At 36.9% G+C, this 23,461-nt stretch overlaps 1 protein-coding gene across 1 annotated transcript; it reads right to left on the reverse strand.

Moving 5' to 3' along the window:
• Nucleotides 1-554: 554 nt before the first annotated feature.
• On the reverse strand, nucleotides 555-23,393 carry LOC117344914 (ubiquitin carboxyl-terminal hydrolase 5-like). The gene is made up of 21 exons (XM_033907798.1): nucleotides 23,284-23,393; nucleotides 21,452-21,562; nucleotides 21,146-21,271; nucleotides 20,751-20,805; nucleotides 20,330-20,448; nucleotides 19,063-19,169; nucleotides 18,512-18,747; nucleotides 18,223-18,317; nucleotides 16,874-17,067; nucleotides 16,293-16,364; nucleotides 15,634-15,709; nucleotides 13,894-14,016; nucleotides 13,474-13,627; nucleotides 11,383-11,440; nucleotides 10,681-10,803; nucleotides 9,700-9,788; nucleotides 8,735-8,839; nucleotides 4,550-4,693; nucleotides 3,333-3,469; nucleotides 2,535-2,667; nucleotides 555-1,580 (listed from the first exon to the last, which is right to left on the reverse strand). The coding sequence occupies exons 2-21, from the start codon at nucleotides 21,551-21,553 to the stop codon at nucleotides 1,408-1,410; spliced, it is 2,421 nt and encodes an 806-aa protein (XP_033763689.1). The 5' UTR covers nucleotides 21,554-21,562; nucleotides 23,284-23,393; the 3' UTR covers nucleotides 555-1,407.
• Between the last annotated feature and the right edge of the window lie 68 nt (nucleotides 23,394-23,461).

Raw genomic sequence — 23,461 nt, forward strand, 5'->3', positions numbered from 1 at the left:
AAAACTGTCCATGATTGGTTAAAACACATCACGTGACAGGAATATAAAACATCATATCTCCCTTGAGCGCATGCCCCAATGGCAACCCTCTCTCTGATTCTCGCCAGAGTTGTCATTCTTTTCAGTTTCGTTTTGTAAACAAACATAGAAAACTGTCAAAATTTGAAATTTAACGAACTTGCAAAAAAAATTGTGACAATCAAAAAGTCTAATTAGTTTGTTGATTGAACTTTACTTATACTTGCTTTGTTTAATGTAATATACATCTCTCTCTATATATAAATATATATATTTCGGAACCTACCAAACATTAACCAGAAGTACGGCGTTGGCTCTATACTTCGAGATTTTTTCTCTCTATATATGTGTTGCCATGCCATAAATTGTAAGTTTATATCACATGTACTGGTACTTGCCTTATTGACTGATTTGCCGTAAGTCTAAAAGAAAGGAAAAATTGAAATTGAAATTGGTTGACCAATTACAAAATGTGTCATGGTTGACTGGAATTTGAAAGGAATTGTTTCCACTTGGTGATTGCCACAGTGTGATTATGGTTTATGCCTCTAATAGTAATTTCAGTAAGTGTGGGATTCAATTTCTTCTATATCAGATCATGACTTTCCACTTCAAACAATTTGTATTCATACTTAATGATAAATATTTGTATTACTGTGACCCAATGTAGACAGACAATCAAAGATCAATTGTTTTTTTAAAACATTGAGTGTTTGTAGAGTTGTTTTCAGTTCAGAATTCACATTGAAAATTAGTAAATCTATTTGTAACCCCAATTTATTTTCTGTGACAGATAAATTCCCTATACTACACAGACGAAGGAATGCACCCAAATTATAATTCAACATTTACATTTCAAATACACATACTATTTCTGCAATGTTTTTTTTTATACTGTACTTGTGGGTTATTTTTGTGGGACGTTAATTTCATGATGTCAATAAATAAACTACATGTGTGGGTGTTATTTATGTGAACTGTTTTTCCTTTGCACATGTTCCATGCATACCACATACATCAAAAAATAATATACCTTTGGAAATTTTCATGGTGAATGGATTCATGTATTTAGCTTAAATTTCTCCCTCATGTTTACAAATTCACAATTACAGTACTGTAAATTTCTCCCTCATGTTTACAAATTCACAATTACAGTACTGTAACAACATACAGACTATTTTAGCCAGTTATATTTCATGCTGTAGCTTTTTTTTTCACAGTTCAATGATCTTGTAATATTGTTCACAGCATTTGTGAACATCAACAATCCTATTTATTAAAACTGCTTTGAAACAAAAGTATATTTATTCATAGCACAGAACATAAATATAATCCGCCAGCACTCAATTCCACATTTGAAACACTAATTACAACCACAACTATCAGCCATCACACTCGCTCATACAGGTAGAGATACGCCAGGTCCTTGGGAGGGTTCTCTGACAATGCCACCTTCTCGTCGTTAAATATCACCCAGCGGCCATCTTTACGGATATGACAGACGTAGTGACCGACCATTGTGGACGTGCCCATGTGACTGATGAAAGCTTTTAGTCGGTACTCTGCAGAAACAACACAAATTATTAATATGTTTGATTGATTAATCTTTAAAACATTGTTTATAATGAGTAAAAGTTTAGTCAACAGCATAGAAACAACCACATCTACACTATAAAATGAAATTTCCGTAGTTTGAGCATAGTGAATTATACGGAAATGATTTCCCCTTAGGTGGCAAGTTTTCTCATAGGTAGCAATTATGTGTTTTTGCACATGCAGGTCGGGTAGATGTGAGTACGTGGTCATTCAGCGAGTGTAGACCAGCAGGTTCACACATGTTTATTTTTATATAAACATGTTATGTTTGTGACTAAAAGTAGCGAAGTATTATACGAATCCGTCTGATTTTCAGGTTAAGTGTTGTTAGTCGGTGGTTATTGTGGTTATGAGTAAGTTCGTATTGTCTAGTAATGTGTAATAGAGTGAGAGGTGATGTGTATGATGATGAAGATCATGAACTGTATTGCCATGAATACCCATGGCTAGGTAACATTATTGTACAGTATATATTCTTCCATGTATTTAATACAAAAAATTGTAACGTAATACTCCATAATTCTTACCAATTTTGAATCATTTTCAATGGAAATGAAACAAATTATGCTAAATTAAGCTATTGTAAAGTTCAGTCCCACCTCAGAGAAAACATGAAACACAGGAACCATGTTTAGAATTTTGATAAAGCACCCAAAGACCCTCCCATCCATGAAGAGCTGGGTAGAGAAAAGATGATTTTTGAAATCTCAGTCAATTCTTCCCTCTCTCACCCCTCAGACCCTTGGGCGGGTCGAAACCATATAATTTACAGTTTTGGCTGTCCTTTGGCCCAAGAAAGTTGGTTGAGATTTTGGGAAGTCAAAAATGTTAACTTATAACAGAGCTTCTCCTAGGTGACCTAAAAAGAGCAGTCAAAGACAAGTGTCCCCAGACAGCTTGTATTGTACATTCGTACATACTTTCTCGTCCGTCCTTGTATGCAGTTTGTGGTGGGGCGGCCCCAGCTCCTGCTGGCTCCTCGGTTTCCATGGGAGCATTTAATTCATCAACATGGCTGAAGATCCAGTCCGCTGCCCGCTCTACATTGTTGTCCTGTAGAACAAATATAGACAGTGATTAATGTCTTTCTATTTTCGAATAGATTTCATACATTTATCTACAAATTACTGTCAACATACATAATTCTGGGGTTACCTTGTTTTGGCCCTTTTCATGCAAAACGCGTAAGTTCAATGGCGTTCAGCCCCGACCTGAGTGTCATTTAACATAGCCTTGAGGGACATTACCATGGTCTTGAGCAACACTTATCGTGGCCTTGAGTGACCCTTACCACCCTTACCATGACCTTGAGGGACATTTGCCATGGTCTTGAGCAACACTTATCATGGCCTTGAGGGACATTTGCCACGGTCTTGAGCAAATCATAGCATGGCCTTGAGTGACACCTACCAAGTCCTTGAGGGACATTTGCCACAGTCTTGAGGGACATTTGCCACAGTCTTGAGGGACATTTGCCACAGTCTTGAGGGACATTTGCCACGGTCTTGAGCAACACTTATCACAGGCTTGAGGGATATTTACCACGGTCTTGAGCAACACTTATCACAGGCTTGAGGGATATTTACCACGGTCTTGAGCAACACTTATCATGGCCTTGAGGGACATTTGCCACGGTCTTGAGCAACACTTATCACAGGCTTGAGGGATATTTACCACGGTCTTGAGCAACACTTAGCGTGGCCTAGAGTGACACTTACCGTGGCCTTGAGCGCCTTGATGGCCTGATCTCTACTGAAACCCATGGACATGATCATGACTAGGTTATTCTCGTCTGGTATGAAATCTTTAGGTGACGCTTTCTTGGCTCCAGGCGGTGTAAAAGGGGTGGAGAAATCTGGTGATCAAACATTCAGATGCAATAAATATAAGGTAGACAAATTAACATGTCAAAAATCTGAAACCATTGAATAATTTCTAACAGTGAGGTAAAATGTCTAGACTTTCAATAAAATCTACTTCCTGTTCTCTGATGTGTTTACAGTTATCAGGGTCACCCATGTTTATACACCTAATTTGTATATGTGATATAACTTGTTCCTAGTTCACACTTACCCATGTGTACACACGTACCTGGGTCACCCATGCATACACACTAACCTGGGTCACCCATGTGTACACACGTACCTGGGTCACCCATGCATACACACTTACCTGGGTCACCCATGTGTTCACACTAACCCAAGTCACCCATGCGTACACACTTACCTGGGTCACCCATGTGTTCACACTTACCTGGGTCACCCATATGTTTACAATGAACTTGTATATGTATATCTGATATAACCTGATTCTAGTTAACACTTACCTTGGTCACCCATATGTTTACAATGAACTTGTATATGTATATCTGATATAACTTGATTCTAGTTAACACTAACCTTGGTCACCCATATGTTTACACTGAACTTGTATATGTATATCTGATATGACTTGATTCTAGTTAACACTAACCTTGGTCACCCATATGATTACACTGTATATGTATATCTGATGTAACTTGATTCTAGTTAACACTTACCTGGGTCACCCATATGTTTACACTGTATATATATATCTGATGTAACTAGATTCTAGTTGACACTTACCTGGGTCACCCATATGTTTACACTGTATATGTATATCTGATGTAACTAGATTCTAGTTAACACTTACCTGGGTCACCCATATGTTTACACTGTATATCTGATATAACTTGATTCTAGTCGACACTTACCTGGGTCACCCATATGTTTACACTGTATATGTATATCTGATATAACTTGATTCTAGTTAACACTTACCTGGGTCACCCATATGTTTACACTGTATATGTATATCTGATATAACTTGATTCTAGTTAACACTTACCTGGGTCACCCATATGTTTACACTGTATATGTATATCTGATATAACTTGATTCTAGTTAACACTTACCTGGGTCACCCATATGTTCCATGACCCAGTTCATGGCAGCCTCTGCTCCACTGTTGTTAGTGTTGAATATGGCTCGTTTACAGCCTTCAAAAGGAAAGCCCATGTCCATGAGTTGGGCCACCACTGCTTCATCTATCTCTACAACTGTAAACAATAATGTATGAACATTTATGAGGAATTCTAATTTTTGAAATTTTGCAGATGAAGAATTTTAGATTTTGGTTTGTTTGGTTTGTTTTTTTTTAACGTCCTATTAACAGCCAGGGTCATTTAAGGACGTGCCAGGTTTTGGAGGTGGAGGAAAGCCGGAGTACCCGGAGAAAAACCACCGGCCTACGGTCAGTACCTGGTAACTGCCCCACGTAGGTTTCGAACTCGCAACCCAGTGGTGGAGGGCTAGTGTTAAAGTGTCAGTACACCATACTTGCCAACTTATTAAAATTCTCATGGGGGAGAAAGTGTGTGAGCGACATTTTTGACCGGAAAACACATTTCACACGCGACACATCTAGCAAACAAAAACTAAGGGGAGATAATTTGCTATTGAAAAATAAATTCCTTGCATGAACACTTACTTCCCTCACTTAAATAAAAAAGAAAAGGGGGTAAAAACTTTCTTCAAGATTGGCCAATGATCTTTTTTATTCAAGTTTGGGAAGATAATTATATAAGCAACAAGTTACAAGAAAATAGATGCAAAATTACATCATTTTTAATTATTTCTGGAAATGATTTAACTCACTGTTCACTCTAAATAAAAGTATAACAATATAATATCTGAATGAAATTTCAAATGTTTCCTTTGGTTTAAAACAAAGACAATGATACAAACAAGAGATCCCAGAGGGATCTTGGCGCCCACCATTGAATGATCTTCATAGGTTCCATGTCAGATTGATCTTTTCTCTACTTTTCCCTTCTTTTAAGTCTTACTAATCTGTGTAAATTCAGAAACAGCCCTCTATAGCTAGTACTTTTCAAACAAGGGGAAGCTATATATAAAATTTAAGATTTAGCGATAATGGCTGTCTGTCGACCATGTTGTTTTTGGATTGGTCCCAATATGCAAAACTAGGCACTAAGGGGAACATACATATGAAATTTGAGAAAGATCCCTTGAGTGCTTTCTGAGAAATAGCGATAACAAACTTCAATTGTCAAAATCCAAGATGGCTGCCTGTCGGCCATGTTGTTTTCTGATTAGTTTCAAAATGCAATATGCATAACTAGGCACCAAAGGGAACCTACATATGAAATTTGAGAAAGATCCCTTCAGAACTTTCTGAGAAATAGTGATAACAAACTTCAATTGTCAATATCCAAGATGGCTACCTGTCAGCCATGTTGTTTTCTGATTGGTCTCAAAATACAATATGCATAACAAGGCACTGAGGGGAACGTATGTATGAAATTTGAGAAAGATCCCTTCATTACTTTCTGAGAAATAGCGATAACAAACTTCAATTGTCAAAATCCAAGATGGCTGCCTGTCGGCCAGGTTGTTTTCCGATTGGTCTCAAAATGCAATATGCATAACTAGGCAACAAGAGGAACCTACGTATGAAATTTGAGAAAGATCCATTCATCACTTTCTGAGAAATAGCGATAACAAACTTCAATTGTCAAAATCCAAGATGGCTGCATGTCGGCCATGTTGTTTTCCGATTGGTCTCAAAATGCAATATGCATAACTAGGCACCAAGGGGAACCTACATATGAAATTTGAGAAAGATCCCTTCAGTACTTTCTGAGAAATAGAGATAACAAACTTCAATTGTCAAAATCCAAGATGGCTGCCTGTCGGCCATGTTGTTTTCCGATTGGTCTCAAAATGCAATATGCATAACTAGGCACCAAGTGGAACCTACATATGAAATTTGAGAAAGATCCCTTCAGTGCTTTCTGAGAAATAGCGATAACAAACTTCAATTGTCAAAATCCAAGATGGCTGCCTGTCGGCCATGTTGTTTTCTGATTGGTCTCAAAATGCAATATGCGTAACTAGGTACCAAGTGGAACCTAAATATGAAATTTGAGAGAGATCCCTTCAGTACTTTCTGAGAAATAGCGATAACAAACTTCAATTGTCAAAATCCAAGATGGCTGCCTGTCGGCCATGTTGTTTTCTGATTGGTCTCAAAATGCAATATGCATAACTAAGCACCAAGAGGAACCTACATATGAAATTTGAGAAAGATCCCTTCATTACTTTCTGAGAAATAGCGATAACAAACTTCAATTGTCAAAATCCAAGATGGCTGCCTGTCGGCCATGTTGTTTTCCGATTTGTCTCAAAATGCAATATGCATAACAAGGCACAAAGGGGAACCTACATATGAAATTTGAGAAAGATCCCTTCAGTACTTTCTGAGAAATAGCGATAACAAACTTCAATTGTCAAAATCCAAGATGGCTGCCTGTCGGCCATGTTGTTTTCCGATTGGTCTCAAAATGCAATATGCATAACTAGGCACCAAGGGGAACCTACATATGAAATTTGAGAAAGATCCCTTCAGTACTTTCTGAGGATTAGCGATAACAAGAATTGTTTACGGACGGACGGAGGGACGGACGGACGGAGGGACGGACGGACGGAGGGACGGACGGACGGACGGACGACGGACCACGGACGCAGGGCGATTTGAATAGCCCACCATCTGATGATGGTGGGCTAAAAATAAAAAGGGCTGTACTAGCAGTTGTACTCAGTGCTTTGTAGGTGGGGACTGATACTTAAATTCTTAGTTTTTAACATGACAGTATTTAGTTTAAGAAAGTGAGTATTTGTGGACATGTTTTTGTCTTTCAAAATAAGAATTGGGAAAGTTTCTGCTAAAATAAGTCTCTGCTAATTGACACTAAGTATGCTGATGATACGGTGATTGAAACGACTATATGTTACCTACCGGCAACTAGGCAAATGGTCGTTATTGTGAATTTATTTCCTTGTGCCAATTATTTAAAGATCAGCCAATGTTTAAATGTAGTTAACATTTCAATAAGTAATCTGTCACATTCGATACTCCGTTGATAACATTGTCAGTGTTATTTTCACTTTTTCTGTCCCAAGATATTACGGTGTCTGTTTACTGTCAAATAGAGGTCGTTTATGCGCTTGACATCAAAGGCAGTATACGAAGCCATCTGCAAGCGTTTAATCAACCGTGATCGACCTGCTACGAAACAATCACCACGCGTCCTCAGCTTAATTGGTTTTAATTAATTGTTTATTTATCGGGGTATTGTCACCCTTGCAGTCAGTCAAGTGTCAGAATTTCGTTACGGTCTGTGAGCAGGTCAGTTAACTGACCAAACATATGTCTTTCACCAGCCAGCAAGCGTTACCTGTCATAGGCCTAAGTGAAACTAACAAGATGAATAGGGGCTCCATACGGGGTTATCAAGACATATTCTCCAAAATCGGGAGAATACCCTATGTTTTATCTGTACGATCGGGAGACGGGGCAGAGAGTCTGGAATCGGGAAATTCCCGACTAAATCGGGAAAGTTGGCAAGTATGGTACACCTTAACCACTCGGCCACCGCGGCCCCAAGAATTTTAGATGGCAGAATATATGCGATAAGCTCAAGTAAAATTGATGTACATTCTTATTTCAATACAGGGACTTAACGTTTGATACAGTTGGACACCAAACTTAATTTTAACATGAACCACAAGGGAAAACTAAGATCCTGTCTTTACTTCAGATAGGTCCTCCAGAATCCCACGAAATGCGTGCACATATCACTAGTCATAGCGTGATCAACTTACAGAATGGGTTGGATGTAAACAATTTTATTTGATCAACTTCATGCAGTTTCATCACTATGTAACATCTTAATATTATTTTGGGTGTTTTTGGTAACATTAATAAGTCTGAACTCCAGTAATTAGGTGTTGAACCCAGGGAGGTCTGATTTTACCATTGACAATTAGGCGCACATGAATTACGCCATTTTGGATTAGTCCAAATCACCTAAAGTAGTAGTGGAGTTTGACTTTCTGAGTAAACTAGGATTTTACTCATAGCTTTTGCTTCAGAGAAACTCATTGACAGTTTCAGAATGCTCTAACATATGATAGGAAAATTCAACATACTTTCCTCAAAAATACCTAACACCAGTCACATGTATATCTCTCCACCAATAAGAAATGCCCAGATACTAGAGAAAACAACAAATTACCAGGAGCTGAGTCTTGTTCCTGTGGTAACTCTTCCTCTCCTGGCAGTAGGCCACGCCCCCTCAGTGATGATAGATCTAACTCCTCAGGCACATCTATAGAAACATCTGTAAGGGAATATGACAGTCCGTGCATAAGACAAATGATGTGTGATATTTAAAACCTAATATCATATCATATCCATGACATATGACCTAACCCAATGTCATATCATATCAATGACATATGTCCTAATATGTCATATCATATTAATGACATATGACCTAACCAAAAGTCACGTGACATCACTAACATATGACCTAACCAAATGTCATATCATATCAATGACATATGACCTAACCAAATGTCATGTGACATCACTAACATATGACCTAACCAAATGTCATATCAGAATAATGACATGACCTAACGTTATATAAATACAGTATTTCCTAACATAAACCTAATGTCGTTAATAGCATATTTTCTAGCTTAATGTCAGAACAATATCTTAACATAATGTCAAAATAATGTGGTGTATCAAAACTTAATGTCATACCAAAGTCCTTCCTGAATGTCACACCAAGGTCATAATTCCTAATATAATGTCAATTCAATGTCTTTATTTCATAAACTTAGGTAATTATACTTTTCATAATTTCAAAACCTTTGTCACATTAAAGTCTAATGTTGCCTTATCTCGGGTTATATCAAATCATGTCTTCTAATGAAATATGACATGAACGTCATGTCTCCTGATGAAATATGACATGAACATCATGTCTCTTGATGAAATATGACATGAACATCATGTCTCCTGATGAAATATGACATGAACATCATGTCTCCTGATGAAATATGACATGAACATCATGTCTCCTGATGAAATATGACATGAAGGTCATGTCTCCTAATTTGGAATTCAGCCTATCTTTACAACTGTTTTTATTTTCTGTCTGTTTATAATTGGTTATTTCTGTGTACTTACCCAGTTTTTTAGGAACCCAGTCTTCCCCAACTGTGAATTTCTTTAACTGTACCAACAAGTAATCAGGAAATGAAAAAAGACGTGTGGTTCTGAAAATAAAATGATCGTGTTGTAACAGCAATTTAACAACTTTTACACTCGATAAACATAATTCAACTCGATATATAAACATATGTCTCCTCTAGTTTTTGATCCAGATACTTGGTTGTCATACATTTCTCTTATCTAAAAGTGAAGGTCATGACAACCTAATTATAATATACTGCTGTGTACTGCCAGGGGATGATACAGATGTACTTCACGATTGATTATATATCTGTAATGGTGTTAAACTTACAGCATAGACAAAAATTAAACCTGCATGAAAGTTTAATTTCTGTGTACAGCTGTTTAAAATGTGAATAGGCTAATTACAGTTTAACAACAATTTTAAAATCTTGAAAAAATCATTTCTGGAAAAACTAACTTGACAATATCTTATTGAACTTAAAGCACTCGTCAATCTCTTTTTATTACACACATAGGTTTGAAGTAAAGAAGAAATGAGATTTTCGCTAATAAAGTGATTAAGCTAATCACCTTTTGAACAATTGGGCCCTGATGGTGATGACAGTGCCATGCCTATATTACACTATACATTGTCTTCGTGATGCAGAAATACTCAAGTTTATCAACAAGAACTTATAGTAAATTTTTGAAATTTGGTTGATATTTCAGTTTCAACTAAGATAGAGTCATGATGTACTGTATACTTTCTATGGCATGTACATGTACATGTAAACTAATAGTATAGTCTATATAAGTCTTATGAAGAAGTCGTCATCAATTTAAAATCTACAGCTACTAAAATGATCAGTAAACCATTCATATTTGTCAATGAAAACTGATTTAAAAAATAAAATAAATGAAAGAAAGTACAAAATTGATGTGAAAGAGAAATTTCCCTAAAATAGCAGTATTGGGACTTTCCTCATTTCTTACTTTCTAGCAGTACATTTTCCTTTCAATGCAGAACTGTAAAAGTCATCAACTATTTCGTCAGCTTGGAAACATTGGAGACAGGCAGACATCGGAATTCTAGGCCGTACAAGCTCTTTTGGATCCCTAAATTTAAAAGGAAGTTTTGGTACAACATTAATCACAGCAACAAGTTGTTTGTATTTCTCTTTTCAAGAAATGCTGTTTACTGCTTTTCCAGTAAAACATCTACCCCACCCCAGGACTCCAGGTTTTGTTAAGGGGTACCACCTATAGAATTTACTTAATTAATTACATAGAAGTAATAGGAAGGCAATCCAACCATGGATAGAAGTGATTTATTGTGGAGTCCTTGGGTCAGGTAGATATTTTAATGGAATAGCCCGAATGAGCATTTAATGTGTATTTGTGTAAAACACAATGAGGGTCACTTTCATTTTATTCTCTATGAAACAGCATGTAGGATAACAATAAGAGTCATCCTCTTTTTGTCCTAAAATTACATTTTTTTGCTGAAATAAACCATGTTTACTGCTTAATGAGCATTTATTGACTGTATTTGTATAAAGATAAGGAACATGGAGTCATATTTTTTGGTAATTTCATTACAACTTGTGCTGGGAAATATATAAATAAGCAAAATTTCAATAAAAACACTACAGAACATGGTACATCAATTTCGATCACCATAAATAATAAACCTACATTCTTTTTCCTGCTGCTTCTACTTCCTTCTTCTTTGCTTCATACTGTGCAACTTCATCTGTTAACAACACAGATCAGGTTAATCTTGTACATCATGTCGACATATACACCAACTACACTTAAGGGGGCTGGATTAAAACAGATCATTTATCATTTGGTGGTTACCTATTTTTAACAATGTATTGTTTGTTGACTAGGTTTATTGCCCTTTGAACAGCTGAGGTCATTTTTAGGTAGGGTCTTGTTTAGGGTTAGATACCGTTAAGAACGAAATGATACGATACCGATACCAAAGGAACGATACCGATACATATCAATACCAATATCAAAACTCTTTGGAGTGATGACAAAATGATACGATACCGATACCAAAGGAACGATACCGACACATATCAATACCAATATTAAAACTCTTTGGAGTGATGACAAAATAATATGATACCGATACCAAAGGAACGATACCGATACATATCAATACCAATATCAAAACTCTTTGGAGTGATGACAAAATGATACTATACCAATACCAAAGGAACGATACCAATACTTTATCAATACCGATATCAAAACTCTTTGGAGTGATGACAAAATAATATGATACCGATACCAAAGGAACGATACCGATACTTTGGAGTGATGACAAAATAATATGATACCGATACCAAAGGAACGATACCGATACATATCAATACCAATATCAAAACTCTTTGGAGTGATGACAAAATAATATGATACCGATACCAAAGGAACGATACCGATACATATCAATACCAATATCAAAACTCTTTGGAGTGATGACAAAATAATATGATACCGATACCAAAGGAACGATACCGATACATATCAATACCAATATCAAAACTCTTTGGAGTGATGACAAAATGATACGATACCGATACCAAAGGAACGATACTGATACATATCAATACCAATATCAAAACTCTTTGGAGTGATGACAAAATAATATGATACCGATACCAAAGGAACGATACCGATACTTTGGAGTGATGACAAAATAATATGATACCGATACCAAAGGAACGATACCGATACATATCAATACCAATATCAAAACTCTTTGGAGTGATGACAAAATAATATGATACCGATACCAAAGGAACGATACCGATACATATCAATACCAATATCAAAACTCTTTGGAGTGATGACAAAATAATATGATACCGATACCAAAGGAACGATACCGATACATATCAATACCAATATCAAAACTCTTTGGACACGAAAAAATATAAAAGCAATAAAACTTTTAATTTGAAAAAATTATCCTTTACATGTATATTTATTTATTATCTAGTTGATTTATTGTGTGTTTTTACTTGTTTTTACTTTATAATCAATATCAGTCTCTTATGATAATTTGATAGAGTCTAAAACAACTACGTAGTTCATTTCATCAGAAAACTCGTCATTTACCATTATAATTAAATGCCTAACTGGGAACAGTTTTGGAAGCAGTGGAAAGTCCAGCTATGTTGTAACAGTTGTAAATAATGGGGAAAAAACATATGAAACAAACTGGCGATCTCTTACTTGTGTTTCCACCGACAATCACGGGTCTACTTTTGTTTTGAATGTTCACGGCTATACAGTATATTTGAAATTTTCACATTAAGTTAATTATATATATATTTTATTCGGAAACATGAGATAGGCAATCTCAAAGAGATTTAAATCTTTAGTAAGACATTGATTTATGATTATGACATTTCATCACGCACAACAAAGTTGAAACATTTGGATACATAACTACAAGTTGGCTAGGATCGATGTTAACATCCAAATGGCAGTAAAAATGCTACACCATTTTGGGAAGTGTCTGAAACATTCATCGAACAAAATAACAGTTTTCATCAGTTTTTTACGTCATATTTTAATGTTTTTATTCTTGAAAATACAGATAAGGGTACCGGTATTTTTTTTAAAGGAGTACGTACCGGTATTTTGTGAAATGAGTATTGGTACGATACCGGTACTCTGGTTGGAAATACCAGTACAGAGTACCGGTATCCAACCCTAGTCTTGCTGTAGTAGCTTGTGGCTAGTTCACACCTGTACAATATAACATACCTTTATTAATGGCAGCCTCCAGAGGTACAGGCAGTGCGAGACAATAATCACATCTGTTGGTATATTTTACTTTGTGACTCTGCATGCATTCTACTCTCTCCTCCACTTGGAATTTCATACTCGCAGATGGATTGACCTGTCCACCATTGTTTCTCTGAAAAATCATCATTTTCTCCTTTTCTTCAGACCAATCGCTTACTTTTCCCCCATCAGATTGATAAAATACAAAATTGACTGATAAAATTTTATGATTTAAGCTTTTTATTATCAAACTGTACAAATACGGTCTGTAGTTCCTACAAGGTATATTACATTTATATACTGGAGAAATACAGAGACCAATGCGTAGAGCTTTTCTAATAAAGCGTTTATCACTGTGAGACAGACAGAGTAATACACTACATTACAATTAGTACCTACCTCAATCAGGTTCACTAAATGCAGGAAGAACTCTTGGGCATCCTGTTGGCGTTTGGTGGAAAACTCTGGATGTCCATGTCCTATCAGAGTCTTAAACATCTGAGGACGTACACCTGTCGGAGTCTGAAAATTGAACAAAATAGGTATATAGTCATGGTAACACAGAGAATGTATATCTAAGTAGGGAGGAGAGGAGAGGGGGGCAGGATATATGTCTAAAGTGGGAGGAGGGAGGGGGCAGGATATGTCTAAGTAGGGAGGAGGGGGAGAGGCAAGGATATATGTCTAAGTAGGGAGGATGGGGAGGGGGAGGGGCAAGGACAGATGTCTATGTAGGGAGGAGGGGCCTGGGTATATGTCTATGTAGGGGGGAGGGGCCAGGATGTATGTCTAAGTAGGGGGCAGGATATATGTCTAAGTCGGGAGGAGGGGAGGGGGAGGGGCCTGGGTATATGTCTAAGTAGGGGGAGGGGCCAGGATGTATGTCTAAGTAGGGAGTAGGGAGGGGGAGGGGCAAGGATATATGTCTTAGTAGGGGGGAGGGGCCAGGATGTATGTCTAAGTAGGGAGTCGGGGGGAGGAGCCAGGATGTATGTCTAAGTAGGGAGGAGGGGAGAGGGGGCAGGATATATATCTAAGTAGGGAGTAGGGGCAAGGATAAATGTCTAAGTAGGGAGTAGGGGGGAGGGGCCAGGATATATGTCTTAGTAGGGAGGAGGGGAGAGGGGACTGGATATATGTCTAAGTAGAGGGAGGGGGCCAGGATATATGTCTTAGTAGGGGGGAGGGGCCAGGATATATGTCTAAGTAGGGAGTAGGGGGGAGGGGCCAGGATATATGTCTTAGTAGGGAGGAGGGGAGAGGGGACTGGATATATGTCTAAGTAGAGGGAGGGGCCAGGATATATGTCTTAGTAGGGGGGAGGGGCCAGGATATATGTCTTAGGAGGGAGGAGGGGGGAGGGGACTGGATATATGTCTAAGTAGGGGGAGGGGGCTGGATATATGTCTAAGTAGGGGGAGGGGGCCAGGATGTATGTCTAAGTAGGGGGAGGGGGCCAGGATATATGTCTTAGTAGGGGGGAGGGGCCAGGATATATGTCTTAGGAGGGAGGAGGGGGGAAGGGGACTGGATATATGTCTAAGTAGGGGGAGGGGGCCAGGATGTATGTCTAAGTAGGGGGAGGGGCCAGGATATATGTCTAAGTAGGGAGTAGGGGGGAGGGGCCTGGATATATGTCTTAGGAGGGAGGAAGGGGGAGGGGCCAGGATATATGTCTAAGTAGGGGGAGGGGGCCAGGATGTATGTCTAAGTAGGGGGAGGGGGCCAGGATATATGTCTTAGTAGGGGGGAGGGGCCAGGATATATGTCTAAGTAGGGAGTAGGGGGGAGGGGCCAGGATATATGTCTAAGTAGGGAGGAGGGGGGAGGGGCCAGGGTATATGTCTAAGTAGGGAGGAGGGAGAGGGGCCAGGATGTATGTCTAAGAAGGGAAGAGGGGGGAGGGGACAGGATGTATGTCTAAGTAGGGAGTAGGGGCCTGGGGAGGGGCCAGGATGTATGTCTAAGTAGGCAGTAGGGGGGAGGGGGGCAGTTAAGTTAATAAAACATAGTCATACTGACACCACAAGTAAATAGGTTGATATGAAATAGGTCATATGTAAATTCTACAGTTGAATTAAGTTTAAGATCTTGCTTAAGTTTCCTTTGGAAGTATGATACTACAGAAATATCCATTACCACGATGTTTTCGTTGACTCCCTCTGGGGGAGGCTTGGAATACTCTCCACTGTTGAGGCCTAATCCTAATTTGGCCCTGTTGAGACAAAGCATATTGTATCTACATTACACATACTATTGTTTTATGTGCAGCAAAGTTTTCGTTGTTACTGTACACATACATAATAACTGTATATTATTTGAGCATTGTATCTACATTACACATACTATTGTTTTATGTGCAGCAAAGTTTTCGTTGTTACTGTACACATACATAATAAATGTATATTATTTGAGCAGTAATCTTATTTTAGGCCTGTTGTTGTTGTTGTAAGACTTCCTCTATATTATGATTGCTCTAGCTGCAGTTTCTGAATATTGTTTTCTATGACAAGCATGGTGGTTATGTCAATTCATCTTTGCAATTTTTCTCTGTCAATTTTTGCGTGAAATTTTGAAGGGGTGTCAAGAATGCACATTTACACTATCATTAAATAATGTGTCATACAAGATTTACACTTGTATATCTGTATACACAATGATACATAGTAGATAATTTATCAAGATATAGCGATTTTTATGTAAGCCACTTTATAGTAATTCCTGATATCATATTATGTGACTGGAGAATACCATTATGATGATCTGAGGATCTATCAGTGTCCTAAGATTGTACTCACATCTGAACTATGAAGTCAGAAGACGGGTCGTCCGAGGCACACTGGAAGATATCAGCAGCATTGTCACAGTATCTGTGAAGTATAATTATCTAAAGTCAGACTTTCTGAAATTTCCAGTGATAAATAAAATCAAAGTGATAACTGTATATCACCTTCCCTTGTGAGGAGATATGGAATTAAGTCTTAAAAATATTGCTTTACACTTTGGTCTTACAAGTAACACATACTGCAAATGTACCTGTCTTAGGATACTTACCTGTGTACAATGACCTCCTCTCCATAACAACATACCTGTGTACACAGAACTCCTCTCTATAACAACATACCTGTGTCCAATGACCTCCTCTCTATAACATCCCACATGGGTACAATGAAAGCTTTATAACAACCTACCTGTGTACAATGACCCCCTCATGTACAATGACCTCCTCTGCATAACATACCTGGGTAAAATACCTCCTCTTTATAAAACCCTATCTGAGTAATATGACCCCCTCTATATAACAACATACCTGGATAAAATACCTCCTCCCTATAACAACCTACCTGTGTACAATGACCTCCTCTCTATAACAACCTACCTGTGTACAAAGTCCGGTATAGTGAACATGACCTGCATCACACTGTTCATGTAACAGCTGTTACCAAGGTTACGCATGCCTGTGTATCCTGGGCCATACAGGGGAGTTAACTGGCTGCCCGATTCTTGGATAACATCCCACTCTCCAATCTTCTGGTTGATGTCAATTTCCATCTCCACCATTGTCTTGTCTGTCTGAAATTTGAAATTGAATTATCAATCTGGCGAAACTTCGTAGCAATGGAAAACTTGATTCTTTTTATACTTCTTCAGACTTAGCATTCTGGTATGGAAGCACCTGATATTTATACTGGATTTGGTTTGCTTAATTGAAATGGTACATACAAAGGCAAAGGCCATATGAAAGCTGATTCATAAAGAATTTTTGTTGATAAAATCTTATACAATTTTTTTAATCTACAACAATGCTAAGGGCTATTCCATTAAAATATCTACCTGACCCCAGGACTCCACAATAAATCACTTCTATCCATGGTTGGATTGCCTTCCTATTACTTCTATGTAATTAATTAATTAAATTCTATAGGTGGTACCCCATAATACATATTAGGAGTGGGACGACTGGTTCGCCTGTTGTCAGTATAATGTGACCGGGTGGGGTGTCCTACTAGGTGTCTTCGGCAGTATGCTTCAGTGAGGTAGTACTATAAATCGGCAAAAGTTCCGGCCTATCAAAAGGAGACTTAACACAAACATACCGCAGCCTCCAAAAAACACACATACGCACTCGTCACATGCATGCATGTCGCACGCACGGGAGGCTGTCCTTAAATGACCTTAGCTGTTAATAGGACGTTAAACTAAATAAACCAAACCAAACCCCATAATAACAAAACCTAGAGTCCTGGGGTGGGGTAGATGTTTTACTGGAAAAGCCCTAAGTAAATGTTCTTATAGAGGTAATATATACAGTATAATTTTTTTGTTTCGTTTTTGTTTTTGAAGTTTACCAAAATCTGTAGCATCTACATTTACCAAGTTGTGCTTTGTTAAACATAATATTGATTTTCCAAGGAAACAAGAATTGTGTGTCCTTATATTTCCACCTGTCCTACTTGATTAGTTTTAAGCAAAATCCAGAACTCACTAGAATGTATGTGCATTTTCTTTAAAGCTTCTTTCTTTATGACCATCAACTAAATCTAAAAAAATTGCTAAGCAGTAAAGATCTTTTAATACTACAGTTTCTCAAAATCAGAGGTTTCCACCTTTAAAACACACCAACAGAATATTTACATAAGATATCTGTGTCACAATTTAATTTCCTAGATACAGTTGGAACAGCACTTGTACATTCTAAGAAACTGGTCTTCACACAAATTTAATAACCTTCTCTAGAGACGTGATGTTGATACCAAAGTGAGCGAGGTGTTTGGCAAGGTAGGGATCCTCCACCATATCATCTTCATCGTACGAAAACACATCTGTTAGGGGAAAGATGATATATAAGTATGAATATATAACTCAATGAGGACCTAAATTGATTTAAAATTTGTCAAAAGTGAAAATCTTTCTACGAACACATAAATTAAATTAGGATTAGATAATTAAGAAGATAATAAAACCTATTAAAATCTGGTTAGTTTACCACCAAATCAACCAATCCTTTATACCTTACCTGCTCCATCAATGGTGATAGTTCCTAGTTTGACAGCCAGAGGGTGGCCCATCACCTCATAGTGCTCCACAGCATGATTTTGGCCACCACTGCCATCAAAGAAGCGGCGACCACACAAGATGCTGCCGTCGGTCAAATTAAGCCACAAGTTAGTAGTCAGATCACATTTCTCACATTTCCAGCCACATGGTGGAATTTTCTTCCCATTGTCCAGCTGTTTCAGGTTCTCTGCATGTCTGTATCAGCAAACAAGGCAATTAGGTTAGAAAAGAACATACATGTGTTGAAACCAGTACAACAATACAATATGTTTAACAGATAAAGTACATACATATACACAATCTCCACAGCTCTTGAATTACTGTAGTGTTGTTCAAATGATTATAATTAAAATTATATTGATTATGCGAGACCAACTTTAATTGATTACAAATCATAATGCTTTCTTTTCTGATTCCTGAAAAATTTAACAGATTATTAGGTGACCTGGTTTACAGGCATAAAATTCCTTGTTTATATTTGTAGATTATAAGCTACAGTATATCACATACTTTGAGACTTTACGTCTCTCTCCCTCCCACGTCCCCGACATGGCAGCAGCTTCGGCTAGTTTCCAGGCATCATCTGCCCCTAATATGGCTGCTACCGAGATCTGAACCTGTTAGGATTGTACAAAAGACACACAATATATTTCAAATTTCAAATACAAATTGAAAGTCAGATTTAGTAAACAAAATCCTTTTAGGACTTGTCAGTGATGCTAACAGCCTACAGTGTACAGTGTCTAGAAGGAATCAGAACAAACATAAAATAGGTCGAAGGGAATCTCAAAATCTGGATGGGGAGGAGCAATAGCCTAATAATTCAATAAATTTAATAATTTCCAATATTGGTTTTAAAAGGAATGTTAAATATGTATACACCCTATATATAATAACACGAATTTCTCAAGTTAAACCTTCATTTTAGACATTTTTATTTACATTGTCAAAATTACTGATCAAGATTACCTGGTAACTACAAGGATACATAAACAGAAACGGTGTTCGAGAAGTTGTAAGAGAACATGTCTGACAGTGTTATTTACACATAGACCGGTGAGGTGTGAGAATATTATACAGATATAGGTGAGGTGTGAGAATATTATACACATATACCGGTGAGGTGTGAGAATATTGTACAGAGATATAGGTGAGGTGTAAGAATATAGTACACAGATACAGGTAAGGTGTGAGAATATTGTACAGATACAGGTGAGGTGTGAGAATATTGTACAGATACAGGTGAGGTGTGAGAATATTGTACACAGATACAGGTGAGGTGTGAGAATATTGTACACCGATACAGGTGAGGTGTGAGAATATTGTACACAGATACAGGTGAGGTGTGAGAATATTGTACAGATACAGGTGAGGTGTGAGAATATTATACAGATAAAGGTGAGGTGTGAGAATATTATACACATATACCGGTGAGGTGTGAGAATATTGTACAGAGATATAGGTGAGGTGTAAGAATATAGTACACAGATACAGGTAAGGTGTGAGAATATTGTACAGATACAGGTGAGGTGTGAGAATATTGTACAGATACAGGTGAGGTGTGAGAATATTGTACACAGATACAGGTGAGGTGTGAGAATATTGTACACCGATACAGGTGAGGTGTGAGAATATTGTACACAGATACAGGTGAGGTGTGAGAATATTGTACAGATACAGGTGAGGTGTGAGAATATTGTACAGATACAGGTGAAATGTGAAAATATTGTTTTATTTACATATATAAGTGAGGTGTGAGAATATTGTGTGATATTACTATATCTGGTAAATCTGGAGTATCCAGTGGGATAACTGTCCACTCTGGTAACACCACGACAGAATTCTGCTCCTCGAACACATACTTCTTTTCATCTGGATTAAATCCACCTTCAAGACCTGTAAAATAAATGAAAATTACACAGGGGCCTGAGATATATTAAACACTAAACAAGGCATGATGTGAGGACAAGAGAAACATGTCGCTTTAATAATACAATACATTATTCAAAGATACATTGTAGAATCATTTATATTGTCTAAGTCTCCACTTTTCACTTTATATATCCGTATTTGAAAACAGTCATTTTCATTTCAAATCAGGATTTAAAATAAGGTACAATGCACATATATTTGCTTCTTAATGCTGCTCATATAAAAGGGTCATAAAAAAAAAGTTTTTAATTTGAAAGGAAATATACCTATGGCCATTTTTGTTGGCTTTTTCTCTGGTGGCGATTCTGTTTCTTGGGGCACCTAAAGAAATAAACAATTAATTCATATTAAAATATCTGCTATTAAACATGTCACTAAATGATGAATTATATACGTTGACAAATTAAAGCCTGATTTTACTACCTACTAATTTTTTTGTTACAATAGTGTTGTTAGTTGAGATATAACATGACTAATCATGTTTAAAAATAACTAAGAATATAAATATCTATTCTTAGCCTATAAGAGTTAAATAATTCTTAGTTTGAAAAGTTGTAATCAATCACTATTCTACACTTTCATGTTAAAATAGTTTAAATAGAAATTTTTGGTATACATTTCAGATTATTTTACAGCTGGATGAAAATTTAATATACATTACCTCCTTTCTGATTCTCTTCAGGTGTAGAAATACTGCATTTCCTGTTTTTCTGTAGTAACTCTCAACAAATCTTTTTCCAAGTCCAATAAATTTGTTCATACAAACATATAAGCCAGTTTCACTTTCCTATAAATCAAAGATGAAATCGACATTGACCTGGTTTTTTTATGGTATTTATGGTTAACATAAATGACAGAGTTATGCAGACAAACATTATATTTTGTGCCAGCTCAATCAATATTCTCATATACCAGAATTCAGTCTAAATTAATGTTGATGAGATATGATTTACAATTCCATACTTACAGGATTGTCAAAGGAAAATGCACACTCATCCTTGAAGACTTTTTCTCCTCCAAATGGGGACTTGATTCTGGTCAAATGCTGAGACAGTGAACCAAGAGCCATTTTGAATACCTGGAATAATACAAAATAAATATCTACATTCCATGTACATTTATGTATTTGTAAATACTGTTACATAACTCAAAATATCAGTCTAGATCTACTCATTTATTGACATTCTTCTGTATATTTAAGTGGGGAAATTACATGAAATCTTCTACATTATTGTTCTATTGTCAGTGTCATCTCATACAAAACTGTTGTAAACTTAAATGTTTAAAAGAAGAATTACATGTAATCATTTGTTTTGTATGTCCCCACTTCTCTGACAAAGTCCAGTTAGGGAAAATTCAAAATTTGAAATGTGTGATCGGATGACCATAAATTGATATATTTTAGGATGGTTTTGACAGCATATATACATGTATGTACTTTAGAGAGAAATTAAGCTCAGCCCCCATCCCACCAGTTAAAAATTAAACTTTAACATTGGCTTGATCATTAACATTGTCCAATTAACCATCAAGTATTGGCTAAAATCGTAGTACAAAGATGTGCTAATTAGCTATAAAACAGTTTTGGTGATAATAGCACTTATTTAACAACTTGTATTGAAACACAAATGTTGCCATATAGCTGTCACAAAAGTGAAGCCTTTTTGTCCTGCTCTGCAGCTCCATTGAGATAACCAGAAGCCAGACTCTCCTAACATACTACAGGCTACAAACATATTAACATACTACAATTAATATGTTCAACACCTGTAATTTTGCTCAATTCAGCTCAGACAACATTGTTGTAATTATATAAGCTAGCTAAAAAAATCTTTATTTTTTCTTACAACAGTTGTGAAACAAGTGACATCAACTTATATTAATCCTGCTTGTTGGCCTGGATGGAAGTGTGCAAGGGTTCTTACTAACCGAGGAAACCAGAATACCCATGGAAAACCCACATGATCTGGTAGGTGACCCGGTCCATACCTTTTCACATCTAATCAGGGAATAGAACCCCGCTGCCTAGGTGAAAGGTAAGTGTGTTATACTTTGCCACTAACCACTGATCTAGTAGCTTGTGATGATGTATAGTCACCGTTTCCTCTGATGTGATTGATTCCTACCCGTTACAGGGATCCAAATCATAAAGATTGTTAACAAGCATCCATATACTTGCTCATTATATCATGATATCGATATGGTATATATCCTGATGGTGATCAGTTTCACCATTGACTTTGAGGAATGTAACTAAAATTATATAATTACATATTTGCTATTCAAACACTGACCAGGCTTATTCCTGCAGACCCTCTTTATTACACATACATAATGTTCAGTGAATATTGCTGAAATAACATGTTACAGGTTGCATAAAAAGGTTGTATAAAAAGTAAACAAAGGGCCATAACTCTTATTAGAATGTGATCCAATCTCCCGTGTGTACATAAAAGCGGCAATTGCAATATATATACCTTTCAGTGTTATGTAAAGATTTGGTAAGTTTCGATGAAATGACACTGGGGTGGGGCAATCGATTCAGTAACACAATTAATACATTGTTATAAAGTAACCTCTTGAATAAAATGGATTAGCAACAATCACTAAATCTACAAGAGTAACTACACCACTTTTTCTAGTTATAGAGATACTGTGTGTCCATCCAAAATATCACCAGGAAACTATTGTTTACTGATTCTAGGCCTTAATGTGAACAAAAAATCCACGGGGAGTTTGTATAAGCTGTAAAGAATGTGACAATCTCTAATGCACAAATAAACCAAAGAGTTCATGTACCTGTCTAAATAGGCAACGTGATCAGGTTAAATGAGAATTGTTTGTGTAATCAACCAGATTAAAACGTAATATCGCTCATAAAAGAAGCATGATCATCCTCTTCTCGAAGTTGTTATCCAGAGTCAATTTTAAGCTTGAAAATATCTGGCATAATTTTCGATGCTGGTAAACATATCAC

This window comes from Pecten maximus, chromosome 16 (assembly GCF_902652985.1).
Source record: "Pecten maximus chromosome 16, xPecMax1.1, whole genome shotgun sequence".
NCBI classification, from domain to species: Eukaryota; Metazoa; Mollusca; class Bivalvia; order Pectinida; family Pectinidae; genus Pecten; species Pecten maximus.

Coding starts and splice junctions, on each gene's coding strand:
- LOC117344914 (XM_033907798.1), bottom strand. CDS start 21,553: ATGGCTCTTGGTTCACTGTCTCAGCATTTGACCAGAATCAAGTCCCCA. Junction 19,170..20,329: donor CTCCAGATTTACCAGATATA/GTAATATCACAC, acceptor CAATCCTAACAG/GTTCAGATCTCGGTAGCAGC. Junction 13,628..13,893: donor ATTTAGTGAACCTGATTGAG/GTAGGTACTAAT, acceptor ATGATTTTTCAG/AGAAACAATGGTGGACAGGT.